General features: G+C 52.3%; 1 protein-coding gene across 1 annotated transcript in view; it reads left to right on the top strand.

The window, feature by feature from the left end:
- Positions 1–24,630, top strand: part of SLC2A9 (solute carrier family 2 member 9) — a 55,788-nt gene extending 31,158 nt beyond the window's left edge. Inside the window, exons 6-12 of the mRNA XM_056132962.1 lie at positions 7,803–7,935; positions 11,690–11,877; positions 15,264–15,374; positions 16,188–16,289; positions 18,346–18,421; positions 20,956–21,083; positions 23,959–24,630. Coding sequence (XP_055988937.1) covers positions 7,803–7,935; positions 11,690–11,877; positions 15,264–15,374; positions 16,188–16,289; positions 18,346–18,421; positions 20,956–21,083; positions 23,959–24,213 — 993 coding nt within the window. The 3' untranslated portion in view covers positions 24,214–24,630. The remainder of the gene's footprint in view (positions 1–7,802; positions 7,936–11,689; positions 11,878–15,263; positions 15,375–16,187; positions 16,290–18,345; positions 18,422–20,955; positions 21,084–23,958) is intronic.
- The last annotated feature ends 583 nt before the right edge of the window (positions 24,631–25,213 follow it).

Genomic DNA, 25,213 nt, shown 5'->3' with positions numbered 1-25,213 from the left:
TTAGTTCCTGTTTTCCTATTTTCTGCAGGGCTGGCTTTTGTCCTTGCCTCGGGAGGGGGCCCTCCCTGTCTACCTGCCTACATCATATCCCCCTCTAGAGATTTCACCACCTTAAATCTTTAAGGGGAAATTGGTCGGTGGTCTATCTTCTGAAGCTGCTTCATGCTGACAAGGGGCGCAGACCCTGCCTGTGAAAGGGGGAAATCTCAAACTACCTTAGTTTATAATGGGCCCCAGGCAATGAATTGGTTGGGTTCCTGAAGTTATCTGAAAGAAAAGATCAGATGGATTAGACTGAGGGATATCACTTTGAAATGGTTAGACCCTGAAGGATTAGAAGTTCCTTTCTGACCCAGTGAGGACAATGTTGTTTGCGGTCTTAAAAAACAAGAGTTAAAGCAACAGAAACCAAAGCAACATGCCATACTGCCATACCCATCTCTATCATTAAAACAATGAAAAGGATTAACTCTACAAACTGGCTTGGTTGATCGAAAAATGACTTGTGTCCAGATTTTTCTACTGGACACAGAAACACCAAGCCATTTTCTGGCTTTCTCAGTGCAGATTGGAAAAGCTTCTGCCCATACACTGAAGCTATCAATAAAAACTAACAGATATTTATACCTTGAATATATGAGCATTTGATCATTTGCATAAGGTCAAGCTGTGATCCACCGCTAAGTTCTTTGATGCTGAACAGGTGTTAGGAGAGGAGGATCAAGATTTCCTCTAGGTTCATTAATGGCACAGAAAGCACAGTTCTGAGTTACTTCTACCTTACTTGCTATTCAGTCCCTTCGCATGGAAGATAGTTTTCACTAGTGTTAAAGCATGACCCTTTAATAATATTCCACTGCATTGGTCCAGGAGTTAGCAATCACCTCTGTAGAATTAGAATCTGATTCTTACAAAAAAGCAAGTTGCAGAAATATGGTTTTCTCTCCACCTTCATTTTAAAACTTTGCAAGATAGTTTAACAAACCTGGCTTGTTCTTTTGCATAAGCACAGTAAGATTAGAGAACTCTCCATTTGGGATACCCCATTATTTACTGAGAAGTCCTGGGGATTGGCTAAAGACAGGAGACACACCAATAGTGGCATTAATCTTATCTGGCACGTCAGAGCTACCCAGGCCTGGCCAGAATATGTCCCACGATGAACTGATTGATGGCCTCAAGCCTTCAGGTTGAGCTGGATGTAGCTTTGGGTCTCATTTTCCACAGAGATGTCCTGGCAGAAAGAAGTCCATCCCATCCCTTCTTCAGGGCTGGGAGAAATTCTGATTTCCAGGTTTTTCCTTGATGCCGAGAATAGGCCCAGACTGAGATAGTCATTGCAGAGTCCTGGATTCCTCATTCTCCATAGCAGTGATGATTTCCACATCTTTCCTCAAGCCGGCCTGCCTCTAGGGTCGCCCTGAGGTTTGTAGGGTACTTGAAACAGTACCTGTTAAATCCCTGCTCCTGTCATTTAGACAGATCCCCTGACTGTTCCCTTGAAGAGGGCTTTGGGGTCCCATGGCTGGTTTTTCCTGTCTGCATGAGGGGTAGACCCTATTACAGAGAGGAAGGACTTATCTGGATTTATGCAAACCAACATAATGCCATGAAATATCAAAAACATACTGAAGGTACAAAAGAAGAGAAAAGCAAGCATTTCACTTTACTCAGAGAGATGTAATACACCCGTTTGCTGTGGGTCCTAGTCAGAGAAGCTAAAATCTGTAGAGATAAAGCATACCGTTTAACATGTTTTCAATCCCACATGGAAAAACTTTAACTTCTCATTAATAAGAGCACTGTACCAGGAGTCCAGCGTACAGTTTAACATGTCTAATTAATTTAATCCCATGTCAAAAACTCTTGATTTCCTGCAATTTTTGAAAAATTCAAATATCTAAGAGCACTATAACAGGAGTCCGGATAATCCATCCAGTATCTTTCCCATAGATCTTACAAAAAGGTACTAGAATAATTCTTCATGTGATTTAAGGAGTTTCTTATAAACAATTTGACCAGTTCCTTTTCTTTAAAACAACCTCAAACCTTCTGCACATTCCTTAACATTCATTCTGTCCTGTAACTTTCCTTCATCTCGTTTCAAAACCATCTCACTTAACATGACAAAACTGTTCTCTGCAGTGCTATTTCAAAAGCATTAGATCAGTTCTATAGATTCAAAAAGCCTTAAAAATGCCCACAATTAAAGCTTTACAAGGTAGCAAAAGATCACTTTACATTAGAAATTAACCAAGAGACATCTTAAAATTCTGATTTCTAGGAAAACACAGATACAAAGATTAAAACACTCATAGATTACCATGAAACAGAAAGGATTTCACACTTGAGTACTAAGTTCTCTGAAGATCAGGACTAGGTTGATACCTGGAGACAAAACTTGGCATGAAATAAAGTTATCATAATAGCATGCACTTTTAAGCAATAGACAGGCTGATTAACAACATAGTTAGTAAAATTTCCCACATTTTCCATGCAATTCTCCATTCTCAGAAACTATTACAGAAGGCTGACATCTGAGGTGAACCCATTTTATAACTCTTAGTAGTTCTAGAAATTTTAGTTACCAAGAGTCTCAGAGATCAAATCAAACACTGGTAGGATAAGTTTTGCAACCAACTTTATAACTCTAGAAACTCATATTTTAAAATAAACATGAACCTGTTTTTATGTACCACATTATTTCAACTCACAAGATTTTCTAGGTCAAATATTATAATCCAGTGCAGATACAAATATGTACATTGATATAACAGCATAAACACCCTTGAACCACCAATTAATATAAAACATGATAAAACGTTTGGCTTCATTTCAATAGTTCTTGTACCTTATTTAAAATCATGAGCTTTCTACAACAGGTACTTTTAACAATTCCACAAGAATACAAACATGCTTTCAGACGCAGAAAAAGCCCTTTGGATTTTTACCAAACTTTGATGTTACCATAAGAAAATACTTGAATTGCTGTGTAAACACAAAAAGGATGGCAACAATCCATCTTTCCCACCGACCCTGTTAGGTAGTTTCCCCCACTCCAGGGAGGTGGATGGCGATGGGCAGGAGAAGGAAGCAAACGAGGCCAAGCTAATTGGTCTTAGCAGCAGTTTATTACATGGAAGAGATGTATGTCATGGAGGCCCCAGGATCTCTCAAGCACGTGCTCCTTTGTTCTCTCAGCTTCTGTCCTCAGCCCCATCTTCCCAAGTTCTCTGACCCACGTGTCCCCCAGAGAGCCCTGAAATCTCCCTTATATAGATCATAGTACCTCTGCAATATAGTGGTGCCATCAAAAGGAGTTACAGAAAGAACCTTGAGGCAGCAAAATGTACATTGTTTCTTTACATCTGCAGGCCAGTAATTTTGGCCTGGGGAAAGAGATACAAAACCAAACTGAAACCTTTCACAAGCACTTTCACAAGCTACAAGCACTTGGGCTTGAGTCCCAAAGACCAGTCTGCTAGAGCTTGGAATCTACATCCCAAAAGATCAGGCCTGGCTAGATCTGCATATCTAAGAACTGCTAGGTTTCTGTGAGAAAAGGGACCTGCCTCTTACAAATTTTTCATAAAAGTTAGCTGAGGCTTGTAAGATAAGTTCTTGCTTTCTCTGAACTCTTGTTTCACTTTAGTTTTAGGTTCTAATTCCGCAGCTCTTCCTGGACAGTATAGAGTCTTAAGTTCAAAAGAATTACAACTGTTAATAACCTTTGATGTTCTTCCAATAAGAAATTTAGATTGAGAATTCTGCTTTCTCTGTAGGTAACTTTCTGATAAGAAATCTTCGTTTAAACCTTGTCTAGCAAATTCCAGAAACAACTACACTTCTTAAATCCCTAGGTTGCATATCACTCACTGACTTCTCTAGAATTAGTACTTATGAGTTCAACTTGGTTCCAGCACTCGAGTTGTTGGGATCGGGAGTTCCCTGGCCCTGGGAGGCGCGGAGAGACCAGATAGACACAATTCCTGCAGGAGTAAAAACGGGGTTTATTTAGACCAGCATGCTGGGGCTCCGCAGCATACCCCAAAAACGGGCAGTGGCTGAGAGCCCCGAACTTCTTCAAAGGGGATCTTATATAGGCCTTCACTGGCCGTTACAGCAAAGCCCGCGCATTTCATAGCCAATAGATTTGTAACAACATATACTTTCTTAACCAATCCATTTAAAAGTACCTCACTCCTTAGCCTATAGATTCAAAGATCAGCATTTACGTATATCGATTGTCAGCACAAGCAAGGTTATAGCTGGAATCATTAAGCCTTAGGTAATCTCCCTTGACCATCCTTGTTTTGAGTTACCCAAGTCTGCAGGGTGCTTTAGTGAGACAATACATTCCAGGAAAGGGCAATTTCCCCCAACCACCCGCATCCTGAGTTATCCTTTACCCAAATCTGCAGGGTGCTTTACTGAGACAATACATTTCAGGGACAGTAAATCACTTTCCAAGTCCCCTCTCCCCCAGGTGCAAAGCAGCCAAGCAGTTTTACAGAAAGCAGTGTTGCAAGTTAGCTAAAGTACACAAAAATTTGATGCCTTAATATGGATTCTTTCAGAGTGTTCCAGACAGACAGACAGACAGTGAACTGACTAAAGACCACCACACGTACATGTGCACACATCTGCAGTTGATCGATCGATCTGATCCTTCAAAAATGGCAGGGAGAAAACTGATGGACTGAGAAAGGAAGAAGCAGTCCCAAGGGCAAAGAAGCCCTGTCGGCCGATTGGGAACAGTGCTCCCCGTTTCCCAGCCTGACCAGCCAGTCTCCTGTTTGTTAAAAATGGGTCAAGAAAGCGCTTTTGTTGATATAAGCCGGCAAAATAAACTATGACAAAGATGTTAAAACCTAAGGTGGTCAGATGTTAGATGTTACCATATTTTGGTCAAGGCTAGTTCTGAGGTAGGGAGCTAGTATCATAATCTTGCATTTTCATGCCTCTTCTGCTTTGATAATCCTATTTCTTTTGTTACCTGCAAAGATCTGACTGCAAAATGATCTGGTAATGCAAACTGCCATTCACTGTATATCCTTCCCAATATTCTAACTTATACTCAGGCCACGTGGTGTTACAGAGGTCAACAAGACATTTCTTATTTAAGCTTTCTAGCTTCAGGCTCCTCCGGAGTTTTTTTTTTTTTTTTTTTTTTTTTATAATTTATTTATTTATTGAATCACTGTGGGAAAAGTTACAGAGCTTTCGGGTTCAGGTCTCAGTCATGTAGATACCGAACACATTTCCCTTTACCAATACTCATTTTTAACCCCGAACCCCAATAGACCCCCACCTCCCACCCCTCCCAATTCTTGTGAGGTAGATGAGTTCTAGTTAATACTCTATCCACTTTGACTAGATAGATTATTTCGATAGAAGATGCACAATTATTGTTAAGAGTTTACGACCCACCCCCCCCCCATCAGACATGCTGAAACAGCGTTGTGAAATGATTTGCTTTCTACAACTTGGTTTAAGAATAATGTCGCGCGGCCGCGATAGCGGCCGCGCGGTTTTGAATTTCTGCTATTTTACTTATTGACCCTGGAAGAATTTCTATTAAAAGTTAGCTAGTTAAGAGATTGGTTTCTGTGTCCTGGAGTCGTGGCCGTGCCGGAGAGCCGCTCGTGGGGGGCAGCTGGCGACCCCGGTGGGGCGTGGGGGACGGCCCACAAAGCCCCCCTTCCCATGAGGTCCCCGCTGCTCCCCCCCCCGAGCCCGGCTCAAACCCGCCTTCCACAAGGCTCCCGTGCGGCCGCCATCTTTCTTTCCAGAGAGGAACGGGCGGGCTGGTCAACGCCCTTCCCCCTCCTCCGGAGTTTTAATAAGCAACCCATAGGAGAATGTTTAGGTACTGATGTAGAATTTCCCATATTTCCTAATTGCAAGCAATAATCTATGAAAAAGATGGTTCCTTGGCAAAACTTTTCTTCAGGTCTATCCAAGGGGACTCGAACCCCTTTACTCTGGCTTCTCCTGAGGGGACTCTAACCCCCTGTATACCCTGGCCTCTGCCGAGGGGACTCAAACCCCCCACTAAATTGGCCTTTTGTCAGAGGCTCACTGGATTTGGACCATCTCCATCAATGGCCTCTGCTTCCACCGCAGGCGTCCCTGGGCGGACCTGGCATCGGGCAGACCCACAGCTGTGTGCCCGAGCCTAACCTAGTGCTGTGGTCTTAAAACTCTTCTCCTTGAAAAAAGTTCTGCCTTTTCTTAGCTTGCTACATCTTCCCTGCTTTTGCTGGCTCGCTGCTTTTCTCAGGCTTCTTACCTGCCTTTTACACTTTTTTTTTCTTTTCTGCCTTACCTCTGGACTGCCTTCATTAGCATTTCAAATGACCTCTAGCTGATTTTCTAGTTAGGCTGGGGAAAAGGATTTTCTAGTTAGACTGGGGAAATTTTCTGTCTGGAAATTGATCTGCTTTAGTTTCCCAGAATCTTCACACTATTGGGCTTTCCTCCCATTCCTCCCATAGTGGAGGATGACCCAAGACAAACAAAGGAGGGGTGCCTCTTTGCAGAGACCATCAGGGTGCTCATGCACACACATATTCACACAGAGGTTATCACATTCCTCCCCCTTCCCCCTAGAGATTTCCAAGGGAGCATACCTCCACAGCAGATTTTCCACAGATTACCTCCTTCCTCATGGATTTCTTCACTGCATCTGTCCCTTCGTGGTCGCCATCTGATGTCGGTGGGCCCCACGGGTGACTTATATGAAGTGGGGAGGAGAAAGACAGTCACTTTCTCCCCATCCACCTCTGCCACTCGGGACCCAGGGTTGCTGGGTTCTTGTCTCGCCTCGCAGAAAGGAATTTCAGGAGTAGACAAGCAGTGAAGTAAATAGATTTTATTTGGAGGATTTTTAGGTATGGAGGGAGGGAGAGAGAGTGAGAGAGTAAAGTTAGACACGAAAGCATGAAAGTACACATCTCAAGAGGGGAGATGCGGGCGACACATGTGCTCGGGCGACACATGTGCTCGGGCACCACATGTGCTCGGCCACGTGGGCACAAGCAGCACATGGGCTCGGGCAGCAAATGCGCGTGCTTCCTTTGTTCAAGGTGGCCTTTATAGGGTTCCTCCAACCTGCCCCCACGTGGGGCTTCTTCCCAGGTAAATGTCCTGTTGCTAAGGAGGTTGCCAGGGAGGATGGGTGTGGTGATGGTCTTCTTTGAAATTCCTTTCCTGGCCTTTTGTTCCTAGAGGAGCTTCTTTGGGTCTGTTGCTGGAGCCAGGTGAGGGTCTTATCAAGCCTTAGTTCCTGTTTTCCTATTTTCTGCAGGGCTGGCTTTTGTCCTTGCCTCGGGAGGGGGCCCTCCCTATCTACCTGCCTACATCAGGACTAGTGGTCCTTTGCTCTCAAGCTGCAACATCCAGCGGACTCCAGAAAGACCTGGCTCTAACACCTCTAAATTGCAGAGAAGGAAATGGCCTTAACGAACCTTCTGGAAATATGCAGAGTTGTGCACCCTAGAGCAGGCGTGATGTTACCAGCAGAGACTCCCTCTCCCTCTGGGAAATTCTCATCCCCAAGGCCCTGCCCCTGTTCCCTGCTCTGCCTGGGGCTTTACACATAGCGCACCCAGCTGCCATGAGGTTTCCTCTGCTCTCCTCACGCCTTTTCAAACTGAGGATGCATTTTGTGGGGAAGACAAGCAGCCCGTGGGAAGGGGCACCCGGCAGCTCCCCATCATGCCCCTTCCCAGGACCCCATCCCCGCCAGGTGCCTCCCCCATCCCAGTGCAGACGCCCCAACCCTCACGATCTGTCCCCAGGAGAGTACGTGGCCCTTCCTGTTTGGGGTCATCATGGTGCCCGCACTGGTTCAGCTGGTCGTGCTGCCCTTCCTGCCTGAGAGCCCCCGCTTCCTGCTCTTTGAGAGGCACGACCAGGCCGCAGCCGAGAAAGGTAGGGCTGGGGGCGGGGCGAGGGCGGGGCTGGGGGTCTGACACGGGCTGGGGGCTGAGGGGACAGGGAATGGGGCAGGGAGCTGGGCGGCAGGGAAAAGGGCCTGGGGGCTGGGGGACAGGACTGGGGCCCTAGAGGGTGGGGAGGCATGGGGCTGGGGGCACGGGGTTTTGGGTACGGGGAATGGGATCCCAGGGACTTGGGGGCACAGCGAGGAGCGGAGAAAGGGCCTCTACTGCCTACAGGGCTGAGCTCGGGGCACAGGGCTTTCATCATCATCCCAGCTGCCTGCTCTGGGCAGCTGAGGGCCACCCCCTGTCCCCGGGGAGGGGCCCCTCATCTCGACCTCAGGCTCTCCCCGCAGAGGTGACACAGAGGCAGATCTCCGAGACGGGGTGTGTCTTGCTGTCCCTTTTATCCAGTGAAATCACTGCCCAAGTCTCCTATGGAACCAGGCCTGAGGGAGAAGATTCAAGCATAAAGGGAACACCCGGCTGTGGCGGAACTCATTGGGGACACAAGCCAGCGAGGAGCCAAGAGGCTCTTGGTACAGGCTGAGTTGGGATCTTTTGGGTGTGTGACCCAGCTGGGCTGGTGCCCGGAAGCTGAGGCCCCTTCCAAGATCAGAAGCTTCTTCACAGAAACCTCATAGGGGAGGGGCGCTTTCAGGCAGCTGGCCCCCAAGGGCAGAAGCAGGAATCCTCAGGCATGTCACTGTGGGCACCTTCTCAAGGCCACAAGCACCCTGGGTGCCAAAGTGCAGCCGTGGTCCCACAGAGGCCCAGACTCAGCTTCCTGCAGCTCCTCTTGGCCTGTGTGAAGTGAGGGTAGGCTCTGACAGGGCGCAGCCCGGGCTGGAGAGTGCCCACTTCAAGGGAGGAGCAGGGTGAGACTCAAAGGGCACTCAGGCGAGGCCTGTCTGCATGAGGCCCTGCAGTGTTTGCTGAGCCACCCTGCATCTCCTCCACATGACCACTTGTGTGGGAGGGCACCCAGTATCCCCCACTTGGCGCCTCCCCTGAAGCCACAGGCCTGGCCTCCCTGCCTCTCGGCGCCCTCATCTGGAAAGTGGAAACGCCACGAAGCAGGGTGAGGCGAAGACACTATGTCTTCAGAAGTAGCTGCCCCCTCAGTGCTGAGCTTTGGGGCTCTGGGGGGCCTGACTCCCCGGCGTCAGGATGGATTTTTCCAGAACCCACAGGCCAGGGAAGGACTGGGGTCCCTGCACTGCCACAGCGTCAAGTGGCCCCTCCCCTAAATGAAAACCAGAAGCGCCCCATGACCTAACTTCCCTCTCGGGATTTTGAGCAGGAAGAATTGAAATCAGGATCTTGGAGAAAGCAGCATCACTCGAATGCTCACAGCACCCTTTAACAACAGCCGATATGCATAAGCAACCTAAGTGCCCTGTGACGGAGGCGTGGCTAATAAAATTGTATGTGCACTTGATCATGTGATCACTTGACTTCCCGTTACTCATCAATTTGCTCGAGCGAGCACCAGTAACATGTCCATTCGTCCCTGTCGCATGCTAGTGTAGCCCAATGGTGTCTGTTCGTTCTAGGAAAACGAAGCCTCAAACCGATCATTCAGGGTCTTGACGAAGAAGTCTGACCATCTTGTAGGTGACTGGCCACACGGTCTTTTGATGTCCTGTGGAATCCAGTCGGTAATGGCTCTAGTTCAGCGGTCATCTCCAAATCTCGTTATGTGACCAACCCATCTGATTTTCGACACCTTGGCAAACGAGACAGCGTCCCTGATTCTTGACCATCGATGGAGGTCGGAACTCCAGATTCTTTCTCTCATTTGAGTGAAACGTTATACTCCAAGCATAGGTCTTTAGATTCCAAAAATGTACATGCACACAAAGGGAAAATTATACAGCCTTGAAAAAAGACAGAAATCCTGTACTATGTGACAACCTGGCTCAGACTCAGAAACTCTTCCTCACCTAGCGCCAGATCATCCAAGAAGGGAGCAGAGCCATGTAGAGACAATTTCTTCACCTAACGTATAAAGCAAGAAATTGCTTTGAGCAGTCATTTGGAACCTTGGAGGAGAAAGAATCAAGGTTCGTCTTCTGAGAAGCTTCATGAAGAGCCATGCCTGCGATTTTGCTGAGAGCTTCCGGGCAGCCACGTGGCAGCCAAACAGGACAGAAGAACGAGGGCGGGGCGGGGGGGGGGGAATATAAGTCCTGAAGTTCTTACTTTGTCTCATGAAGAATATATGTGTCCGTGAGGAAGAGGAGCTATTTCTCTGTCCCAAAACTCCTGCCCCTTTGCACAGGAATGCTACATTGGGACGCTGAAGAATTGTTGCCAGGACTATGGTTCCATGTGAAACCCCCTCCCCCACCTCACCTGAATCAATGCTGGGCAAGGAATCACGTGACAGTGTCCAAGGAGACACTCAGAAGCGGGATTCGCTCCAAGCCTGGAAAGAACAGCTATGTCTTGTGCCTCTTGGAGGAGGTGGAGCAAGTGGAATGATGTGTTCTAAGGCACAAGTGGATAATTGTCCATCATCCCAGTGGTGCCAACCAGCTCCAGCCAGGAGGGGCCTGTCCCAGCAGGAGCAGGGCTATTAGCGCTGAATACTTAAGTTGGCTTCCTGAAAGCCTTACTTCCAGGAGCTGATTATCATGCTCACAGGGCTTTGATCAGTCAGCCCACCTTTGCAGAGGGCTACACAATGAAGAGATTGGTTTAAAAAAAAAAGAAAGCAAGAAAAAGAAAAGAGGAACGGGAGTGAAAAGAAGAGGGCATTTGCCTTGTACTTGGTGGACTGGGGTTTGATCTCCGGTATCCTATATGGTCCTTGAAAATCGCCAGGAATTATCCTGAGTGCAGAGTTGGGGTAATGCAGAGTGTGGCCCAAAAACAAAAATCCAAATAAATAATAAAAGAGTTTCTCTTAGGCCACACGTTTGCCTTACTCGGCCTGGGAAAGTCCTCGTAGGTCACGAGCAGAAGTTTGAATCCTACAATGATTGGTTCTTCGAGACCATTTCTGAGCAGGATGTTTGTGGGTGAAAGCACTCCAGGGTAGGTTAGGACGGACACCAGGAGCCCTGCCCAGGCGCTGATCTGGCATCCTGGGCAGCTCTGCTGAGGAACTCTGGGGTCAGGCACCCACCACCACTCACAGGTCACTCCTGTCTGGAGCCAGGGGGCAGGAGAATCCAGTTCGGGTTTTCAGTCAGGGGTGACTGAAAAATAGAAGAGAATAAATTCCCCTCTTGGGGAGAAATTGAATCTAAGACTATTGAGTTAGGCTCTTTCTGTGGGGATTTTACAGGAAAATTGGCAGTGACACCCAGAGGTGGTCAGGGATGACTTCTGGCAGTGCTCGGGGGACCCTTGGAGGTGCTGGGATTGAGCCTTATTCCCCCCCTCCCCCCACCCCCATGCAAGCCGATCATCTTCATGTCTCTTCTCTCTCCAGAGGACCGAGCCTGCGTCAGAGGATTCTGTTTGCTTCCGAGATTGGGTCCAGGCATGGCCTTTGTGGGCCGCTGATGGAGGGTCAGCATCTCCATGCCCATTCAGGCCACTGGCCTCTGTTTCCTTCAGGCTGTCTCAGTTACACATTTGACTGCTGGGTGGGCCTGACCTATGACCTCTGACCCGAGGCCCAGGCGTCACTTATGTGTGCAGGGCGCCTCGGAGCTGACGGGGTCTCTAGACCACAGACCCGCACTTCCCTCCCATCCCCGCCCGGCTGACAGCCCTGCCCATCCCATCCGCAGCCTTCCAGACGTTCCTGGGCAGGGAGGACGTGTCCCTCGAGGTGGAGGAGGTGCTGGCCGAGAGCCGCGTGCAGAGGAACCTCCGCCTGGTGTCGGTGCTGGAGCTTCTCCGGAGTCCCGGCGAGCGCTGGCAGGTGCTCACCGTGGTGGTAACCATGGCCTGCTACCAGCTCTGCGGCCTGAACGCGGTGAGCCCCCCCCTCCAGCCCCCCAGCAGAGGAGCAGGGCGGGCCCACACCAACACAGCCAGCCTCCATTTCCCTGTCTGTCGAATGCACCCGCCATCACACGAGTCGCCTCGGTGACTCACTCCTAAAGTGCTTACAAGGGCTGCTTCTGATGCTCTGGCTTGGTTTGGATTTGGGGGCCACACCCAGCCATGTTCAGGGTTGAATCCTGGCTCTGTGCTCGGGGGTCACTCCCGAAGGGGCTCAGGGGCCCTCTGGGGTGCCAGGGATGATAGAAGCCAGTTCAGTCACGTGCCAGGCCAGCTCCTAAACCAGGTGCCCTCTCCCTGGCGCCCTTGTCACACGGGCACTGGAACTCAGGTATGTCACACGGGCACCGGAACTCAGGAAGGGTCCGGCTAGGCGTGCTTCACCCACGTGTCTCTGCGAGGCCTCTCAGGCGCCTGCTTCTCCCCGACTCCCTCCCGGCCATCCAGAGAACACTGCACTCTCCTGCCTCAGTCTCCCTCGTGAAGGGGAAACTGAGCAGAGAGGGGCAGGGATTTCAGGGGGCCCTCCATGGGGACCCCCAATTCCTCTGATCCACCCACCCACCCCTCAGGGGCACATGGAGGTCAAGAGGGGAAATGTGAGGTGCCGTGAGGCTGCCTGCGGGGCTGGTCCTTGCTGGTGCTTTGGGAAAACTGCAGGTGGCTTGCCCGGGGCCGAACCCCCAGCTGCCTGGTGGCTACTTGGCTGGAGGCACTGTTCCTTGTCACTCAGAACGTGGCTGGGCCAGAGTGGGGAGCAGGGAGCCTCTCCAAGACAAACTTGCTCCTCTGGGTTTGTTTCACAAGCAGGGTGAGGGCCCAGCACCCCCAGAACTCAGCAGGTGGGTGTTGGGGGGGGCAGAGGGGAGTTTCTGTCCTGGGAGGAGAGGTGGCAGCAGAGCATCATCTGGCCCTTGTCTCAGTCCCTAAATCTTCTGTGCAGAAACGCCAGCGATCAAGCATGTGGCCAGACTGTTTCTTTTCTCTCTCTACCTTGCTGCTTAAAGGTGCAGAGGGCTGGTTGTGGTCAGCCCTGGGCAGGACCTGCTGTCCCTGCTTCAAGGTCAAGGTTGGGCTCCGAGAAAGCAGCGATGCCCCAGCACTCAAGACACTGGGTCTCCCAAGGGATGCGGACCCGCAGGCCCCCTGCAAGGCCTGAGTGGGAAACGCGGGCTCGCAGTCCCATTTGCACCCCACCCATGGGTGGCGATCTCTCCGCAAGGTTCTTCTGCCTGTCCCGGGGGGCCTGTCCCGGGGGACCCATGGGGTGCAGTGTCTTTTCTGCTGGCCATTAGCGTGTCCGCAGATGCCACCTGGAGAAAAGTCGTCTCCAGTCCTTACTCCTGTCTTTGGGCTCCCTCTTAAGATGGAGAAGCTCCCAGAATGTTTCCAGTATCTCATATGCGGCTTTAGTTTGGCAGCTTCATTGCCAGCTCTTATGTCTTCCAGATAGTTCACTGATATTCTCTCCAATTCTGTGGCTCGTTCTTGTCGTCTGGCTGATGTCCCTTTCTGTTGATGTAGCCCCATTTGCCTATTTTTGCTTTTGTTGCTCACGCTTTTGGTGTTACACCAAACAATGTTATTCCCTAATATTTTCTCCCATGCTGTTGGTCCTTGAGCTCTTCTTACATCTCCTACTGGGCAGAGTTTGTTTTGATGTAGCCCCATGGATCTGCTTTTGTTTTTGTCTCTCAGCATTTCCAAGCCCAGTACTGTGAAGAGTTTACCCTGAGAGATTTCAAAGACTCTTTCTAAGAGCCCTGCAGTTTAGATGTTCTGTGGATCTCCTAGATTAACATCTCAACCCATTTTGAGCTGTGGGGGGTTCATTGTCCTTGTTCCAGAGGAGTCTGCCCATTTATCAGTCACATCTCCTCCTGCTGAGTGCTCCTGGCTCTGCGGTGTTGTGCAGGGATGTGTTTGCTGCCAGACTCCATTCTACTCCGTCAGATTGTATTTTTGTCTTTCTCCATCAAATAGGTTTAATCACTGGGAGGTAATTTTCTAAACTTCCTAGGCTGAGGATGGTTTTAAGTGTTTAAATCAGGAGAAATACCTCCAGTTTGGCTAGCTTTACCTGGCACAGACCCCAGGGCCAGCAACTTGATCTGCCTCACGGCCACGTCAAACTCAACAGGAAGCGTGGCCACTGGCTCCCCCCATTCCCCGCCCCACCCCCAAAACCTGCATCTGAGCTGTGGAAACCATCCCCCTGCTCCCGGGTGGAGCTTATGGCTCAGAGACACACCTCACACATGCAAGGCCCCAGGTTGGATCCCTGGTTCCAGGAGGCCCCCAAGCACCTCTGGGTGTAACCCTGAGGGTCCTCACACCTGACTGGCAGTGTCTTGGTGGCCCCTAAGGCCCCTGGGTCCAGCCAGCTCCTCATAGCAGCCCAGCATGAAGTCAGCAGGCCCCATGGAGCAGTTAGCGGGCCCCTCTGAGCTCTGTGGGAACCTGGCTCTGGAGCACTCGGTCCACAGTGTGTTCACGGACAGCTCCAGTGCTGGGCTTCCAAGCAGTGGCGAGTTCTGACTCATGGGCTCTGAGCGTCTGCAGCCCTGGCTGGGCAGCCTGCAGGATGGCTGCAAAGATGGAAGAGCAGCAACAGGCACTTTGCCTAGGCCCTAGGGGTTAGTGACACTCCCACACACACTCGGGGTCAGAGGCTACATCACAGGCTCGCTCTAGAAAGTAAGGAGGCAGCATCTCCCAGCTGCCTGCTCAAGGACTGAGCGGGTGGTTTGCATCCCAAGGCAGAATTCTCAGGAGCCCCATTTACCTGGCACCCACCGTAGGCATATTATGAAAGCTTTCCAGAGGATGACAGTGAAGAGCCAAGGGGTTACCCGGGGGTTAACAGCAATGGTCTCCTAAGACCACCTAGTGACCCAGAAGGGTTGCTTAAGTTCCCACCATCACATCCACCATCCTATCAGCACAGAAGACAAAACACAGAAAAAAATAATAATTATATCTCCTCAGAGACTTTCTAGAAGTCCCCCCAACAATTCTGTTTAGATCTTTTCTCTTTATTGGCTACACGTCACCCCAATGACCCAGTTGTCTCAGTACTGAGGAAGGGGCAGGGATGGAGACAGCCCCGTGGGCTGAGTGCACACAGGACCGTTGGCTCCAAGCCCTGTTCCTCACGGTCCTCTGTGCTGGAAGCAGACCCTGAGCACCACCAGAGAGGGTCCAAAACCCCCTGAAATGCAGTAGGAATAATGGAGAAGGGGAGACAGGTGACAAGAGGGTGAGTCCGCCATCCCACCTGTGTCAGGCCTCAGTCTCCAATTGAACTGCGATGTGGACACCCACCACTGATCCTCCTTCCTCTGTCTCATATCACAGATCTGGTTCTACACCAACAGCATCTTTGGAAAAGCGGGGATCCCCCCGGAGAAGATCCCCTACATCACCCTGAGCACAGGGGGCATCGAGACACTGGCTGCCATCTTCTCCGTGAGTAACCCTGGGCTTCTCCCTAACGGCAGTGCCCCGTGGGAACCTCCAGAGCAGTACTGGCCTTGCCTGCCCCGGTGTCATCCTTAGGAGCGGCTGCCCCGGCTCTATCTGTCAAACCCCAAAACTCCGCATTCTTCCAGGGGCTCCAGACCCCTGTCCACAGGACTGTGGTCCGGTGCCTGGGCCGTTGACTGGTCCAGCGGGTCTTCCCACCCCTCCCATTCTGCCATGGATGCGAAGCTGGGGGGGGCATCACCCTTAGTGCAGCTGCCCTGGCTCAGCATCAGCCTCCTCTGAGGCAAGAGCAGGATGCCAGGCTCTGCCGACACTGTGCCTCCCTCCCTCCCTGCTTCCAGGGGCAGGGCGCCTGTGGTGGGCCCCCGGGCCAGCCTGTGCCCACCTCCTCTGTGCAGCCCCAGAGGAGGCCGGACATGCTGTACCCCCTTCTCCTCTGGTCCCTAGCCCTGGAAAGTCTGGGGGAAGGCTCAGAAGAATCTGGGGTGTGCATGGCCAGTGGCCAGCAGCATCCAAGGTGAGCAAGGCTGCACCCACCACTTCCATGGGGTTCTTAACAGATCCCCAGCAGACGGGACCCCAGGAGGCAATGTGGGGGAGGGCGCAGACAGTGAGGAGGGGCAGGGCTGGCCCACTGTGAATGAATTTTTCTTGCCCTTCTCTGTACAGTCCTTCCATCCCCCAAGACATCCTGGTGTCTCTGGCCCAGGGTCAAGCTGGCCTTTTACCGGGATCCCACCATGGGCTCCCCTTGTCCAGAGTGGGGTCATAAGAGTCTCTTTGGACTGTCCCCAGGGCCTGGTCATCGAGCGCCTGGGACGTAGACCCCTCCTCATCGGTGGCTTTGGGCTGATGACGCTCTTCTTTGGGACCCTCACGGTCACGCTGACACTGCAGGTGAGAGGAAGTGGCTGTCACGTGGGGACAGGCCCAGTGGCTGATTTCGGGCATCGGTGGGTGCCTGCTGCAGGCCTTCCTGGGAGGTTAGCATTGTCCACTATCCTGCCTGGTGACCCAAGGAGGACAATCCGGGGGCCCTCATAGGGTGGCCGAGGGGGACACCAGGGTCCTGGATTCCTCTCAGGAGCTTTGTGACTTTGGGCAAGGTACTTCCCCTCTCCCAGCCCCAGTTTACTCATGGATGAGAGCTAAGGACCTCCTGGCCTCACGATGCAGCAGGGGGAAGGGCACTGCCCCAAGAGGACTCACAGCTGCCACATCACTGCTTCCTGGGTACCAAAGGGCTCTGGAGCTGGGATGCCCCACTCCTGGCCAAGGGATACTCTGCAAGCCACTTAGTCTCCCTGGTCAGACCACCTCTGCCATTCTGTTGCCCCTCTTCCCCAGATGGTTTATGGCATCCAGGAGCAACCAGAACAATCTGCCAAGTGAATAGAAGGGTGTGTGGGTGAATGGGTGGGTGAATGGACAGACAGATGGATGGATGGGTGGATGGATGGATGGATGGATGGATGGATGGATGGATGGATGGATTGGTGGATGGATGGATGGACTATTGGATGGATGGATGGATGGATGGATGGATGGATGGATGGATGGATTGGTGGATGGATGGATGGATGGATGGATGGATGGATGGATTGGTGGATGGACAGATGGATGAGTGGGTGGATGGATGAATTACAGGGATGGATGGTGTATGCAAGCATAGATGAATGGACACATGGAGAGACGGGTGAGGGAAAAATGACTGTATTAGTGAATGATGAATGGGTGAGTAACTAGATGAATGCAGATTGGTGAATGGACACATGGATAGATGGATGGGCAGATTAAAGGATGGTGGATAAATGAGTGATGGGTGATGAGTGGCTGGGTCTGTGAATGAATTGACAAGAGATGGAATGATACATGCATGGATGCATGAGTGTTTGATAAATGAATGAGCTGATAGATGGATAATGAATGGATGTATACATGGATGTATGGATTGATGGGATGAATAGATGAATAGTATTGACGGGTGGATAGATTTGATAGGAAGATGGTTGAAAGGATGGTGGATTGATGGGCATATCAGTGGATGAATGGATGGGCATATATATGGATGGATGGGTGTATCTGTGGTAGATGGACATATGCATGGATAAACGCATAGATGAATGAGTACATATATGGAGGAATGGGTGCCTGGATAGAGGGATGGGTGCATGGATGGGTGCATGGATGGAGGGTTGGGTGCATGGAGGGAACAAGGAAGGGCCATTCCCTCCCTCTCCCTTGCCTCCATTCAGTGTTTACTCTCACCCCTGAGCTGTCCTCCCTCAGCTCTGTGTCTCTGTGGTGCAGAAACCTCCTCAGGAACTCGCTTCCTCTCTTTGCCTCTTGGCTGTCTCTGAATGAGCCCCCTCCCCTCCCAACATGTCCCAGCCTGGATCCAGAGCAGCTGGATCTCCTGACACGTGCTCCCTCTCTCTTCATGGCCAGCTGTCCAGTTGACTGGGTGGGAGCGAATTCGCAAATATTTTCCCACACCCAGCACCAAGCCATTCACCACCCAGCCAGACGAGTCAGGACCTCCCAGTGCGTTGACTGACACGAGTCCCCTCCCCCCCTCAACGCTTCTTGGCCTGGCATGGGTGGAAACATGGTGTTAGACATACAACAGTGATAATCAATAAGGAATTCCGAATGTCTGTAAGAACCTCTCGTCCCACACGCCACTCGCCATGCTAGTCACTGTCAGTTCCCTTGACCACTAGTCCCCCATGCCTGCTGGACACCCAGAACAGTGGGGATGCTCCAGTCTCCATATCCCCCCTCTTCTACACCCTTCTCCCGCCATCTGTGCAGCGGGTGGATGCAGTGCTCGGTTCCCTTGTGGGTACTGAGATGGCATTCAGAGACATGCTGACAAGCAAGGGGGAGCTGGGTGGGCAGGGGTCCTGCACACGCTGCCACCTCTCACCTGCCCTCACACTCTTCCCGACAGGACCGAGCCCCCTGGGTCCCCTACCTGAGCATCGTCTGCATCCTGGCCATCATCGCCTCTTTTTGCAGTGGCCCAGGTAAGGTGCCCAAGCCCTCCACAACAGGGAAAGGACACATGCCCCCTTGCCAGGCGGGGGAAGCTCCTGCTCCCTCCCACCCGCCTTCTCTCGCTCAGCTGTGAACTTCTCCCTGAGGCCCGTCAACTCAGGCTCTCCCGGAGTATTTCCAGTTCGTAAATGCAATCCCCTCCTTGAAGGCATTATGAAGCTGAAAGGCCACAGGTGACCAGGTGTCCCCAAGGGAAGCCAGAGTAAGTGGGTCTCCGCTCCGTCCAGCTGAGGAAACTATCAGTCCCAGGCCCAGCAGGGCCTTGTGAAGCTTAGAGGTGGTTTTCCCCAGAAAGAGTCTGGGATGAGGTTCCAGGAGAGCAATTCCTCCAGCAGGACCCTGAGAAGCGGGGGGTGCCATAACCCAGCTCCTGTTGTGGGCAATGGGGCGGGACCCCCTGAAGAATTCTGGACCCCACCAGGAGTAGCCATCAGAGTGCAGAGCCATCCTTGCTGCAAGCTGCACCCCACAGTCCCGGGGAGGGATCCAGCCTCCAGCCTCCGGGTCAGGAGAAAAGCCCACCAGCAGGGCTGGGGCAGCCAGATGGGCTCAGGGCTGCAGGAGGAGACAGAGGGATGCGATGGACCCCCCCCCCCCACACACACACATGGACCACTCTCTGCTTCTGCGTTCAGAGTCTTGAGCCGATTGCTGGGGGATGTGCAGGGTTTCAGGACCTAGCTAGCCCTGGGCTGCTTCCCAGCTCTGCCCCAGTGCTAGGCATAAGTCAGACACGGAGCCCAGTAGCGTTCTGGGCACTGAGTGATTAGGCAAGTGTCCTGGTTCAAGAGGGCGAGACCTCCAGCCGACCACCTTCCCCACCTCCCACCGCTCCCCCTTCCCCACCTCCCACCGCTCCCCGTGGCTCCTCTCAAAGCTCCCGCCTGCTCTCCCCAGAAGGAAGAACGCGGGTGTGCGCAGACACTTCCTCCCGCCCCTGGGTCTGTCTTGGCTGAAACGCCAGTTCCTGACCCAGCTCAGCAGGAGACTTAGAAGGGGTGAAGCCCTCCAAAGGAGTACTGTGCATCCGCCCAAGGGGCTTCTCTCCCCGCTAAATCATTGTCTGCACTCGCTTGTGTTGGCTGAGGCTCGTTCCTAATCAGAATTCCCAGGGCTCATCTGGCCTCAGGTGGCCCATTTGCTCCTGGAATTATTCAAGGACACCATGGCACTCCCCCAGAAGCTCCAGCCTGGAGACATAAGAGTCCAATAAAAGAAACCCCACTGTCACCCACCCTAATTGGCCGGGGGCGGGGAGGGTGAGGAGAGTCACTGCACAGTTCTTCGAAGTTGCATGATTAAGCCCAAGCAAATGCCAGCGAGAGCCAGGAGATGGTTGCTAAGGAGTGAGAGGCAGGGAAAGCTCTCCTGCAAACGGTTCCCCATCTTTCCCTCCATTCTCAGCTACTGCTCAGAACCAGAGCCCCTGCCTGCCCCAGGCTCCTCTGTCCACCCAGACTCCACTCCGCATCAGAGAACCTTCTAGATCACACCAGCAGGCACACAGCTCTGCTATCCACTTGGCTGTGAGGGCTTCTCCCTCCCGAAACCCCCCACAGCACTGATGCCGGTTCCCCGGGTGACTTAGGAGCCATGGGGGGGAAAGGCTCACACTCACTCACACCCACTCACAATCATTCACACCCACACATATCAACTCACGATCGTTTACACCCTCCCATGACCGTTCATGCCCACTCAGGCTCTCTGATATTCACTATATCAACTCATGATCATTTATAGCTTTTCATAACCATTCCCACCCACTCAGATTCACTCACATCTACTCATGATCATTTATATCCACTCACGTTCCTACCCACTCATACTCGTCCCCATGCATAACCATTAATATTCATTCATATCCACTCACAATCGCTCCTAGCTACACATAATCATTCGCACCCACTCACACTCGTGCCCACTCGAGCGCATACGCACCCTCCTCAGAGGCACCAGCAATCACTCATACGCAGACGCCTAGTGCTCTCCTGCATACACTCAGAATAGTTCAGGGCTGCTCCTCGACTCGCCAGCTTCTCCAGAGCCCCCTGGTCTGGGGTGCAGCAGGGAGATGCAGGCGCCTGTTCTGCTCCTTGGCACAAGGCCGTGCCAGGGCGGGAGATCAGCCGCAGCCAAAGGGACATACACAGTGCCAGGGAGGCCGAGGGCAGGGGGCCACCGGGCCGTCCCCTGCTCAGGCTGAGGGTCTTCGTGTACCCCCCATGGCTGACCCATGCGCGCACACACCCAACCCCAGCCCCAGCCTCTGATTTCTGCAAATGTTTGTTACCATGTTAGGTGCTGGGAGGCACCTATATGGGTACCTTTAGGCAGCATATAACAGGCCCAAAGCAGGTTCTTAGCAGCGGGTGCCCAAGGCCCCTCTCAGGGTGACGGTCACTGCCTGCGTGCTCAGACACCGTGTGTTTATGGCACCCAGCTCTGCGTGACGTGGGCTGGGGGGACACCTCAGGGCTCAGCCCCACCCCTTTGCTCGCAGGTGGCATCCCGTTCATCCTCACCGGAGAGTTCTTCCAGCAATCCCAGCGGCCGGCCGCCTTCCTGGTGGCAGGCACTGTCAACTGGCTCTCCAACTGCGCCGTGGGGCTGCTCTTCCCCTTCATCCAGGTACCGCACCTGGGGTCTGGGACTCAGCCTCAGACGGGGTGACGCCCCGAGACCGGCCCCTGCCCAACCAGATGCTTCCACCAGTGCCTGAGGCTGGGAGAGAGGGTGCTTCAGTCTGAGGTGATCATCGATCATATCCCCTCTGACACTTCCAGGAGCTCCCCTAAATGGCATGGGGCTTCCCAACACCGAGGGAGGCTAGCAAGCCTAGCTTCCCACCAACCCACTGAGATGGGTTTTGGGGGGCGGCTCCCCAAGCAGAGCTCCTGGTGATACCTGGCCCAGCAGTGAGGCCGGGTGACTCAATGCTTGTGCCCCGTGGTGGGGGCCTGAGTGGGGGGTAGCATGTGGTCCTTGGGATCAGACTCAGGTCAAGGATGTGCGCATGCACCCCAGCCCCAGCCCCAGCCTCTCATTTCTGCAAATGTTTGTCACCATGTTAGGTGCTGGGGGGCACCTATATAGGCACCTTTAGGCAGCATATAACAGGCCCAAAGCAGGTTCTTAGCAGCATCAGAACCACCGTTGAAGGGGCCCATGGCTAATGAGAACAATGGGGGTCCCTGTCCCAACGGTGGCAGTAACAGGAGAAGGTCAGTGGGGAGCGCAATGCCCCCACTGTCTGTGTGGCTAGAGAAGACACCAAAGCTCACTCACAAGCTCTGGGGGCGGGGGGCACTGTGTGCCCAGCAGGGTTCCAGGGCACGGAAGTTGGCACTGCCAGGCTCCAGGGTCCCAGAGCTGAAGGGGGCACTGCAGAGGTGGGGGTGCAGCATCTCCATCCCCGGTATCATATAGGGTTCCCTGAGACCACCAGGAGTGATTCCTGATGTCAGAGCAAGGAGGAAGCCCCGACCTCTGCCAGATGTGCCCCCACAAAAGAAAAAACTTAACTGAGCAACTACTGCAAGCCCAGCAGCATCTCACCAGGGTGTGCACTGAGTCACTGAGAAGCTCAGGGTCTGGGAGGTCGGCAGGACAGAGCTGGGCAGCCAGCACTGGCTGTGGTCGGGAATCCCAAGACAAGGGGGGTGACGCCAACATTCTCCTCTGCCGTCCCTCTAATCTGCATGGGCTGAGTCAGAATATCAGTAAGTGAGGCACCTCTGTGGCAATCGGGAAGAATAGTGCTCCCTGGCTGCACCAAAGTGCTGGTTTTCCCCTCTGAAGCAGAGCGTTTTGCTCCAGAGTAGGCTGGGGGAGGGGCGGGCTGCTGCTGGGCTCACAGTAGTTGCTCAGTTAAATTTTTTCTTTTGTGGGGGCACACCTGGCAGTGCTTGGCGCTTACTCCCGGCTCTGGCCCCAGGGATCACCCCATAGTGAACATAAGCACAAGCTCAGCCTGCTCTGCTTTCGGGGTGACTCATGTTTCTTACAGGAGCGATGTCAGTTTATGACATCATCCGTTCCAGCCACGCAGTGTCCTGACAACACTGCGCATCGCGGCCCCAGCCTGCAGGAGTCTGCTCCCACCCTCTGACTGACCACCGCCCCACCTCCTTCCCTCTGGCCACCACCATTCTATTTTCATAATCTAAGAGTTTGTTGATTTTGTTTCCTTTTGCCTTGTTTTAAGTTTCAGGCGGACTGATTAGTAGACTTCAAACGCCAAGTTTTTGTTTGTTTGTTTTTTAATTTATTTTTTATTTCATAGCACAGCGGGTAGGGCGTCTGCCTTGCACGCAGCCAACATGGCTGACCCGAGTTTGATTCCTCCGCCCCTCTCGGAGAGCCCGGCAGGCTACCGAGAGGATCTCGCCCGCACGGCAGAGCCTGGCAAGCCCCCCGTGACGTACTCGATATGCCAAACACAGTAATAATAAGTCTCACAATGGAGATGTTACTGGGCCCACTCGAGAAAATCGATGAACAACGGGAGGACAGTGACAGTGGACAGTGAAAGTAGTTCACAATATTTGATTACATTTAATATTTGAACACCAATCTCATCACCATTACACCTTCCCATCACAGTATTTCAGATGTTTCCATCCTGAACCCTGACCCCTGCCCCAAAACAAATCCGAAATAATTTATTTTGTATTGTTTGTTATGAAAAGTCACTGAAAATGCTACAAAGAAGTTGTAGTTGTTTCCTTAGAGGAAAGAGTGTGAAGATTGTTGTAGGGCTATTAAGCCCTTCTCTAAGAGATCACTAACATGTTAAAGATTGAGCCTTGTGTGCTTATAAATATATCTGTAAAAAAAATCTATTTCCCTCTAAGATTGGTTGCTTCTTACTTTAAACCTCATCAAATGTGGGATGGTACTCTTGGAGTATGGGTGGTGTAAGATAAGAGTTGTATAAGGTAAGGTATAGTTTCACTTGCGGGTGAGACTCGGCCCAAGCGTGTGGAAAGCCGCTGTGAGCATGGTGGTGGGTGAATTCTGGAGGTTTTTGGCTGTGGGGACTGGGTCCCTTGGGACAGAGAGGGGTCTTACCCACCCCCCTCCGGCACACCCCCAATAGTTCATTTATTTGGGTTTTTGAGTCACAACTGGTGATGGTCAGGGATCACTCCTGGCTCTGGACTCAGGAATCACTCCTGGCAGTACTTGGGGACCCTCTGGGATGTCAGGGATCAACCCGGGTTGGTGCGTGCAAGGCAGATGCTGCACCTGCTATACTATCGCTCCACCACCCGTGTCAGTTTTTTCTTTTTTTTTTTAATGAAGACTGAGGTCCTCCTCTTGGCGAGGGTTGAGAGACCTCTTTGTGCTCGCGGACCATATTCTGCGCAGGCTTCCATGAGTCGCTGTTTTGTAGCGATCCCACCGCCCATGTGAAGTTTTAGCCAGAAACATGGAGAGAGGAAGGAGACAGTTTCCGAGCCCCTTCGGTCTGTGTCTAACTCTTCTCTCTGCCTTTCCACAGCAAAGTCTGGGCACCTACTGCTTTCTGGTCTTCGCCACCATCTGCCTTGCAGGCGCCATCTATTTCTTTTTCGTCCTGCCCGAAACCAAGAACAGAACCCAGACTGAAATCAGCCAGGCATTTGCCAGAAGGTGCAAGGTGCAGCCCCCCAAGGAGAACACAGACGCTGGGGTCACCAACAACAAGACAGCCGGGAGGTCAGAGCCAGGCCCCTCCCTGGCTCTGGAGAACTATGCCAAGAACAGGGTTGTCTAAACGGTGTGCCGCCAGGACCCCAAGATTTCCTGGCATGGGGGCGTACACTGAAGCCGGGCACTCGAGTCTCATTGCGTGTTTAAAACAAGCCTTTGCTCATCTGTCTGACCCCACAACCTTTCGGTCTTGAGGAGAGAAGCCCCGGCCCCCACCCTGCAAGTCTTCTGGAAGTGGCCGGGAAGCCCCTGTCTAGGAAAACCCAGCTGTCTTGGCACGGGTGGATGGATGCCAGCCTCCGCGAGCAAATCCCTAGCCCCTGACAAATTTCTCAGAGGGGAATGGAGGCCGGAACTTGCAGGCTGAGTTCCAGTCCCGCTCCAGTCCACGCAGTCTTCAGCTGGCCCAGGGCCGCAGAGGACCTTCATTCTGGATGCTGGTGTTTAGATTCGGCATCCAGGCCTCTGCACCTCCAAATAAATGCCTGTTGTCAAACCCGGCCTCTGCCTGATGTATCTCAGCTCTGGGGGCAGGAGTGGGTGGACCTGGGACAGCCCGGCATCGTCCAGGATTGGCTTTGCAGGGCTGGCCCCGAGGGGCTTCCGTCCTGAAATGGTCCAGACATCAGAATCTGGATGTGCTCCCAGAGGACACAGAGACAATCCACATGTGAGGAGGATGTCAGACGTGACCTCCTCAATGGGAAACACTTCCAGTGAGAAACCATTGTTATGAATGATTCTGAGTTGAAGCCTAGGCTTGGTGGGAAGAGGGTGGTTAGTGGCTCGTGGTGTCTGGCACGTGCCGGAGAGAAGGCATGGCCCATGGTCAGTGAGGTCCACAGTGTGGGAGTGAGTGTCTCCTGGGTCCAGTCTTCCCATGGTTTCCCTGAAAGTGTGGGCATGGCCAGCATCTCTTCAGGAGCTGGAGAGGTGTACTCTCACCCATATCATTAATTTTGAGGCAATCGTATAATCATTCTGACACCTGGTTCACTAGGAGAAACAAGTGCGTGTGTGCTTGTGGGGCTGGGAAGGTTGCTCTGGCGCCCACCCAGAGACCC

The sequence above is a fragment of the Sorex fumeus genome, unplaced genomic scaffold (genome assembly GCF_029834395.1).
Source record: "Sorex fumeus unplaced genomic scaffold, SorFum_2.1 ptg000095l, whole genome shotgun sequence".
Lineage (NCBI taxonomy): Eukaryota > Metazoa > Chordata > Mammalia > Eulipotyphla > Soricidae > Sorex > Sorex fumeus.
Note: the sequence above shows the minus strand (reverse complement) of the source record. Positions and strands in the feature narration are given on the sequence as shown.